Here is an 8,640-nt window from a genome sequence, read left to right on the forward strand (position 1 = left end):
TCTTAAAAATTTCTTCCTAGCGCTACGGCGCTCCCTTAGTGGCGCTGTAGCGCTACTTACAGAACCAACAAAATGCACAAATCCGTCCCAAATTTATTCCACTTTCGCTCCTTTTCATTATTTGTATCACTTTAACATTAATCACCCTGAAACAAGAACAAACGAGCATAATTCCGAAATAAAATAATCCTAACTAATGAAAAATAGCCTAAAAACTAGGACCATAAACGAGCCTAAAACTCATTTATCAAACTCCCCCAAACTAAATCTTTACTCGCCCTCGAGTAAATACTAAGTTAAACTAACAAAACGAAACAAACACAAAACGAACAAGCTAAACCATCATTACCATCTATACTACTTTGCCCAAACTCATGAAATCTCAATTGCAATAATAATAACCAGAATTTCAGCTCACTTGCCTTAAAGTCCAATTTGTAAAGTTCAATTAGGGAGATCAATAATATATCATGAAAATGACAACAACACTTGGACTCTAACATATGTGCTCAACTCATTCCAGACAATTCCACAAACCAACTCTTCAATATGCTTGCATTACTTGACCTTCTCCACTAATGTCAACAACACGTGTTTTGAAATCAAAAGGACTTTCACGGGTTATAGCGTTAGGCTTAGGCAAGGGTAGATGAAATTGTCATTTAGGCTCAATCATTACCATAAGCATAAAAACCTTGAAACCAGCCAAATTTCTCTTCACCACACCAAAAATCACCCTTTTATACAAATAGAGAGAGAGATTACAACACTTTCCATCATTTTCTTCTTCTTTTTTTTTTTTAAATCACACTCCCCCAAACTAAATATTTTCTATATATATAAAATCAAGGAGTGTGACAAAGTGATTCTTTTTTTATTTTTTTTATTTTTTTATTTTTTTATTTTCTCAAAGACTTCTCTCTCTCTTCTTTTTGTACAATCATACTACATTCCAATCATACCAATTCCTCACTATTTTTCATTCTTCTTTCCCACAAATTATATGCTTATGATAATAAAGGAAAAGGAAAAAAAAAAATAAAGAACTTAGGAAATTTAGGCTCAAATAGTATAATCAAGAACAAAAACCAAGTTTAAGACTCAAAAATGGTAACTAAGGATAAATAACTCAAGGTTGTCTTGAAAGGCACAATCGATCCAATAAAATTGCCTAAATCACTTTTCTAAACACATGTCATCAAGGATTTCGCCTCAAAGGCCAAATAATGCAAGTTCTATCAAAGTCAAATTGTCATTCCACCAACCCTAGTCAAACTCATATAATAAAATCCAAAATGTTGCCTTTTCAAAACATATTAAAAGTTTCCCACAAACCTTTTAAATTAAACTCTAAAACAATTGAACCAAGCACACAGTTGAATTCAATTTCCTTTTCACGAGCAAAGACAAAGCAACAACAGACACGAATGATGGTTTAACAATTACACTAAACAACACAGAAAAATCAAACAAAAGACTAAAAGCTAAACTAAACTACGCAAAAATAAAAATAAAAACAGAATAAGCCCCCCCCCCCCCCCCAAACTAAAGATGCACATTGTCCCCAATGTGATAAAAAAAAAACAGAGGAAGAGAACTTACCTGACCAGCCACATCAGTATGGCGGTGGTGGTCGTTGGAACGAAGGACCTTCGAAAGGCTGAGATTGCAGAGGTTGAGGTGCAGGAAAACCAGTAAAGGACGGGGGTGGAGGCGGAGGGTAAAACGGAGAGTACGGTGGATAGGGTGGAGGTGGAGCAAAATAAGTGCGATCCGAATCATCTAGCGACCAGCGGCTCACCAAATTGTTTAATTGAGCCACATGACTCACTTCATAATCATATCGCTGGCCCAAATACTGATTCACCATATGCTGCTGCTGGACCACATATTGATTCTGTTGGATTAGATAATCCAACTTCTCATTAACTTGCTGCAAGCTTAAATTGCTACCGCCACCCAACAAAACTGGTTCAGCTTCTTCCTCCACATCAGCTTCCACACGGCGCTTTCCCTTTTTTCTTGCTTGCGGCACATATAGAGCAGGCTCAGGATAGTCATTCATCAAATTAATGGACAACGGTTGCTGCAGCGAATGATAAATATCAGTAACAAACTCTGGGACACCAGCCTTACAGCACAACATCGTGATGACGGATCCATGGGCTAAACCTCTAGTAGTGTGCCCTTTTTCAATGAAATTGATGTTGGCCTTGATCCAAATACCCGGATTAACACTCATGCCCTGCATCAATGCGTACATCAATAAGGCTCGATCTTTAGTCATATCAGACACATGACTAACTGGCATAAATCGAGCACACACAAAGAACGCCCAAAATCTCGCCTCTATGTTGAGCTGGCAGGATGCTATACTTTTAGGGAGGCTGCCAGATAAATTCCAAGGAGCGCCTTCAAAGCACAGTTTATCAGCCACAGCCGCAAAATCTATAGAACCATTTAAGAACTAGGCATATTCCTCCTCCTCCTGTTTTATATGTGGGGCTTTGAACACCTTATTAATCGCTTCAGTAGTGAAAGGCACACGTTTACCTCGAACAAAGACTGTGTCATTGTGTTTATCTCTTAATTTCGCATAAAACTCATACACCAATGAGACATTAGCCCGTGCCAATCTAGTTACAAAATCGCCCCATTTCCTATTCATGAGATTCGCCCGAACCCGTTCAAAAATCGGATGAGCAAACGGTTAAGACTGAAATTCCACTTCACGCTCGGGAATCAAAGGCTTCCTGACAAATTTCTCATACCGCTCCTGAGCCTTGAAATTGATAAACCGAGTCTCATCATACTCATGCTCAGAACTATCCTCCCTTGGTTGAGACGCAGAAGCTTGCCCCTTTCCCTTGTCCTTATTTCGACCCGCTCTACTCTAGGGTGCCATTATCTATATTATCACCACACCACAAGACAAAATTTTTACAGCACCTCCCCTATCAATGGACCCTTTTCCTCTTCACAAACAGTGACAATATTCAACCTTTTAAACAAATCACTAAAATCCCCACACCCAAACAACAAAAATGATCCACCCTCTTCAATCAATCAAGGCTAGCCAATCCCAAATACCACAACAAAACAAATCGGAGGAGGAAAGGGAAGAAGACCACTTACCAAACCATTGCAATAGATTCCCTTATGCTTGAATGTGAACACCCCCTTCAGAATTTCCACCTTTTGCAAGAAATTAGATCAATGAATTCCTAGGGTTTCAAAACAGATTTAGGGCAAAATTGAAATATGTTGGAAAGAAAGGGAAGAAAGAAGGAAATAAGAGGAGAAATGAAGGAGAGATGGAGGGTGTGTGGAGAAATTTCTGGGAAAAGGGCTGCAATGGAAAAGCTATGGAGGTTATGGAGAGGATGGGAATAAGAAAATAGGAATGAAGAAAAAGAAAGTGAAGGAAATGAGGGAGAAAATCGCACCCCTCTGATTTTTAAGAAAAATTCTGGGCCGAGCGCTATAGCGCTATAGGGGTAGCGCTGTAGCGCTTATACGCGAATTGGGACTCTGGCCTCTGGAACCAGCGCTGTAGCACTGTAAAACCCCGAAATATTGGTCCTTCTCTGAGAATAGCACCATAGCGCTGAAAGTATAGCGCTGTAGCGCTATGGCACCTCCACTCACCACATTTTTAATTTTTTTTTTCACGATTTTCACGGTTTTAATTACAGAAACAAATTAAAATAAAATTGTTCAACTAAAAAAAAAATTACATAAAAATTGAAAATAGAAAAAAAATAAGCTTGAGATGCCTCTCAAGGGCGCTGTCGTTAACGTCATTTAGCCGGACGCTGAATTCCTCATCACTGAGGACGCAAGATAATGACCGACTTGGCTTGATCATAGGGACCTCCCAAGTACGGCTTAAGTCTCTGCCCATTCACTTTAAAAGTTCCACTCTTCTCGCTGCATACTTCTACTGCTCCATATGGAAATACTTTCACAGTTGTATACGGCCCGGACCATCTAGATTTCAGTTTTCCTGGGAAGAGCTTTAATCTTGAATTAAATAATAACACCTGCTGCCCCGGGTGAAATTCCTTTTGTACAAGATTCTTATCATGCCATGCTTTAGTTCGTTCCTTGTAGATTTTCACATTTTCGTAGGCCTCATTCCGGAATTCCTCTAACTCATTCAACTGCAGCATTCTCTTTTCTCCTGCGGCAGTCATGTCCATGTTTAGCTTCTGCATTGCCCAATAGGCTCGGTGCTCTAACTCAAGTGGTAAATGGAACGCCTTACCGAAAACCAATCTATATGGAGACATACCAATTGGAGTTTTGAAAGCTGTCCTATACGCCCATAATGCATCATCAAGTCTTTTGGACCAATCTTTCCTCAAGCTTTGCACCGTTTTCTCTAAAATACTCTTCACTTCCCTATTTGAGATTTCTGCTTGGCCATTGCTTTGAGGGTGATAGGGCAAAGAAGTTCGATGTCTTACACCGTATTTAGACAACAATGCATCAAATTGCTTATTGCAGAAATGGCTCCCTTCATCACTGACTATAGCTCTAGGAGTTCCAAACCGAGTAAAAATATGTTTATGAAGGAAATTGAGAACCGTTTTACCGTCATTAGCTGGTGTTGCTGCTGCTTCAACCCACTTGGATACATAATCAACAGCTAGCAATATATAAAGATTGTTATATGACGACGGAAAAGGTCCCATGAAGTCAATTCCCCAGACATCGAAAAGTTCCACTTCCAAAATTCTGGTCAAAGGCATTTCATTCCTCCTTGTGATGTTACCAGTGCGTTGGCAACGATCACATGCCTTGACAAAATTATAAGCGTCTTTAAAAAGACTAGGCCAAAAGAACCCCGATTGAAGTACCTTGGCTGCTGTCCTATTTCCCCCAAAATGCCCTCCACATTGCAACGTGTGACAGTGAGACAATATGGAACACATTTCCTCTTCAGGCACACAACGACGAATGATCTGATCGGCACAATGTTTGTAGAGAATCGGTTCTTCCCAATAATAGTGTTTTACTTCAGAATAAAACTTCTTAAGCTGTTGTCTAGACATCTCCGAAGGAACTATGTTAGCCTCCAAGAAATTCACATAATCAGCATACCACGGGACAATCACCTCTCCTCTGATAGCAAACAATTGCTCATCGGGAAAACTGTCATCTATCTGTACTTCTTTCTTACTCGGTGTCTCTTCAACCTCCAACCTTGATAAATGATCTGCTACCGAATTCTCTGTTCCTTTTTTATCTCTGATCTCAATATCAAACTCTTGTAATAACAGTATCCACCGTGTCAATCGAGGCTTTGCATCCTTCTTTGTCATGAGGTACTTTATGACCGAATGATCAGTGTACACTATTACCTTATTTCCAACGAGATAGGGTCTAAACTTATCGACTGCAAATACTATTGCAAGCAGCTCCTTTTCAGTGGTGGCATAGTTCAATTGAGCTTCATTCATTGTTCTGCTTGCATAGTAAATTGTTTAAAAGACCCTATCAATTCTCTGACCCAAGACAGCCCCAACTGCATAGTCACTGGCATCGTACATCAATTCGAATGGACGGTCCCAATTTGGTGCAGCAACAATCGGTGCAGAAATCAACTTCTCCTTTAACATTCTGAAAGCTTTTAAACAATCTTCATTAAAATCGAACTGCACTCCATTCATTAACAAGATCGAAAGAGGCTTAGCAATTTTGGAAAAATCTCTGATAAATCTTCTGTAAAATCCAGCATGCCCAAGAAAACTTCGTACTCCTTTTACTGACACTGGTGGGGGAAGATTTTCTATTACTGAGATTTTGGCTTAATCCACCTCAATACCTTTACTAGATATTTTGTGCCCAAGTACTATTCCCTCCTTGACCATAAAGTGGCATTTTTCCCAGTTTAACACCAAATTTTCTTTTTCACACCAGTTTAATACATTCTTCAGATTACCCAAACACAGATCAAATGAAGAGCCAAAGACCGAAAAATCATCCATGAAAATCTCAATGCTCCTTTCCACCATATCTGAAAATATAGCCATCATGCACCGTTGGAGTGTTGCTGGTGCATTACATAACCCGAATGGCATTCTCCTAAAAGCGAACGTGCCATAGGGACATGTAAATGTCGTTTTCTCTTGGTCCTCTGGTGCGATGGCAATTTGATGATAACCTGAGTAACCATCTAAAAAGCAATAATACTCATTTCCTGCCAACCTATCCAACATCTGGTCAACAAAAGGAAGTGGGAAGTGATCTTTTCGTGTAGCCTTATTTAACTTACGATAGTCGATGCAAATGCGCCACCCGGTCACAGTTCGAGTTGGAATTAACTCGTTATTTTCATTCTTAACTACTGTTATTCCTCCTTTCTTTGGCACCACTTGCACTGGACTCACCCAAGCACTATCAGAAATTGGGTAAATCACCCCGACGTCCAACCATTTCAAAATCTGCTCAAGTACAACATCCTTCATAGCTGGATTGAGCCTCCTTTGGGCCTCTATAGATGGCTTGGTTTCTGCCTCCACTAAGATTCGATGCATTACCGTTGAAGGACTTATTCCTCTAATATCTGCCAATGTCCATCCAATGGCCAATTTATGATCTCGTAAAACCCTCAACAATTTCTCCAATTCAGTTTTTGAGAGATCAGCTGAAACAATTACTGGAAAAGTCTCGTTCTCCCCTAAGTACGCATAACACAAATGCTCAGGAAGAGCCTTTAATTCCAATTTCGGTGGCTGCTGAATGGATGTTAATGGACGATCAGTGGCCTCTGCCAACTCTTCAAATTTCTTTAAATACGAGTGGTAAGAGTTAATCCACTTTACATATTCTTTCATCTCTTCATCATCTTCATCTTCCTCCCCACCAGTCAACACTGCCTCTAAAGCATCACCACTGACCCTTCTTTTCAAAACTGCTTTATCTATCACATCCACACTGTAGCAACTGTCACTAGCCATCGGATACGTCATTGCCTTGAAGACACTAAACACCACCTCAGCTCTCCCTTTTGCACATCTATTAGAGCTTGTCCTGTTGCTAGGAATGGTCGCCCAAGAATAATTGGGACATTTGCATCCTCCTCCATGTCCAGCACAATAAAATCTGCAGGGAAAATGAATTTGTCGACCTTCACTAGCACATCTTCAATAATCCCCCTCGGATGAGCCAGTGATCTATCGGCCAACTGTAGTGTAATAGTTGTTGGCTTTGCCTCACCCAAACCAAGTCTTTTGAATACTGATAGAGGCATGAGATTTATGCTGGCTCCCAAATCACAAAGTGCATGTTTACACTCAAAGTTACCAATTGTGCATGGGATTGTGAAACTTCCAGGATCTCTCAACTTCTGTGGAAGCTTCCTCTGCAAAATAGCACTGCACTCTTCGGTCAATGCCACAGTTTCGTAATCCTCCATCTTTCTCTTCTTTGATAAAATATCTTTCATAAATTTAATGTAACTGGGCATCTGCTCTAATGCTTCTGCGAAGGGGATGTTGATATGCAGCCTCTTGAATACCTCTAAGAACTTTGCAAACTGCTTGTCAAGACGGTTCTTTTGGAGTCTCTGTGGATATGGAATTTTTCTGTGATGATCTATAGACACCGGAGGTACCACTTCTCTTGCTAGCGGAATCTCTTTAACCTTCTCTTCACAAGTCTTCTTGTCCTCTTCATTGGGTGCCTGTTGATCTTGCTTCTGCTCGACGCTCTTTTCCACATTTGTTCCCTCATACACTGTTCCACTCCTCAAAGTAATCGCCTGACACTGTTCGTTAGGATTCCCCTTTGGATTCACCTCAGTAGTGCTTGGCAAGTTCCCTTGAGCTCAGTTTGCCATAAGCGTAGCCAACTGTCCAATCTGAGTTTCCAAGCTCCGAATTGATGATCTCGTTTCAGTCATAAATTGAGTCAACACATCAGCCTAACCGTCTTGCTTTGCTTGCATCTATTGTTGTGCAGGTCTTACTGTTTGCTGCTAAAAAAACCCAGGAGGAGGTCGAGGATAGTGTGGTTGATTCTGTTGAAACTGTTGCTGACTGCCGTGCCCAGTTGTCCACGAAAAGTTTGGGTGATTCCGCCACCTTGTATTGTAATTCATGGAATATGGGTTGTTGGAAGGTCTTGGGAAGTTCCCTATTGCTTGCACTTGCTCCATAGGCATATTGTTAAAATCCCTATTTGTGCATTGTTCAAATAAATGAGGCCCCCCACATAACTCACAAATAATCTACATTTGCATCACGGGAGCCTGAGCATGAATGTTATTCTGCTGTAACTGTTTAGTTAATGTTGCCACTTGAGCGGACAACATTGAAATGGCATCCAATTCATGCACTCCAGCCACCTTCTTATTGGTTTCTCTTTCTGATGGCCATTGATAGTTATTCATGGCCATTTCCTCCAACAGATCATAAGCTTGGTTAACGCTCTTACTCATGAATGCTCCTCCAGACGCTGCATCTATGATTGTGCGAGTAGTACCACACAGACCATTGTAAAAAATATGTACTAGCATCCATTTTTCGATTCCATGATGGGGACATTTTCTCAACAGCTCCTTAAACCTCTCCCACGCATCATACAACGATTCACCATCTTTTTGGTGAAAATTATTGATTTCACCTCTATACC

General features: G+C 40.4%; 1 protein-coding gene and 1 non-coding gene across 2 annotated transcripts; one reads left to right on the forward strand and one right to left on the reverse strand.

Moving 5' to 3' along the window:
• Positions 1 to 6,973: 6,973 nt before the first annotated feature.
• LOC133819084 (uncharacterized) lies at positions 6,974 to 8,170 on the reverse strand. Its single transcript, XM_062252249.1, has 2 exons — positions 8,047 to 8,170; positions 6,974 to 7,827 (listed from the first exon to the last, which is right to left on the reverse strand). The coding sequence occupies exons 1-2, from the start codon at positions 8,168 to 8,170 to the stop codon at positions 6,974 to 6,976; spliced, it is 978 nt and encodes a 325-aa protein (XP_062108233.1).
• A 364-nt stretch (positions 8,171 to 8,534) lies between these two features.
• Positions 8,535 to 8,640, forward strand: LOC133813578 (small nucleolar RNA R71). The gene has a single exon (XR_009884588.1). It is a non-coding gene; the product is annotated as a small nucleolar RNA R71 (small nucleolar RNA).

The sequence above is a fragment of the Humulus lupulus genome, chromosome 1 (genome assembly GCF_963169125.1).
Source record: "Humulus lupulus chromosome 1, drHumLupu1.1, whole genome shotgun sequence".
NCBI lineage: Eukaryota > Viridiplantae > Streptophyta > Magnoliopsida > Rosales > Cannabaceae > Humulus > Humulus lupulus.

Bases quoted from the DNA above. Each gene is read 5' to 3' on its own strand.
- LOC133819084 (XM_062252249.1), bottom strand. From the start codon at position 8,170: ATGCCTATGGAGCAAGTGCAAGCAATAGGGAACTTCCCAAGACCTTCC. The intron at 7,828-8,046 runs GTCAGCAACAGT...ACTGAGCTCAAG, and splicing joins GTGGACAACTGGGCACGGCA to GGAACTTGCCAAGCACTACT.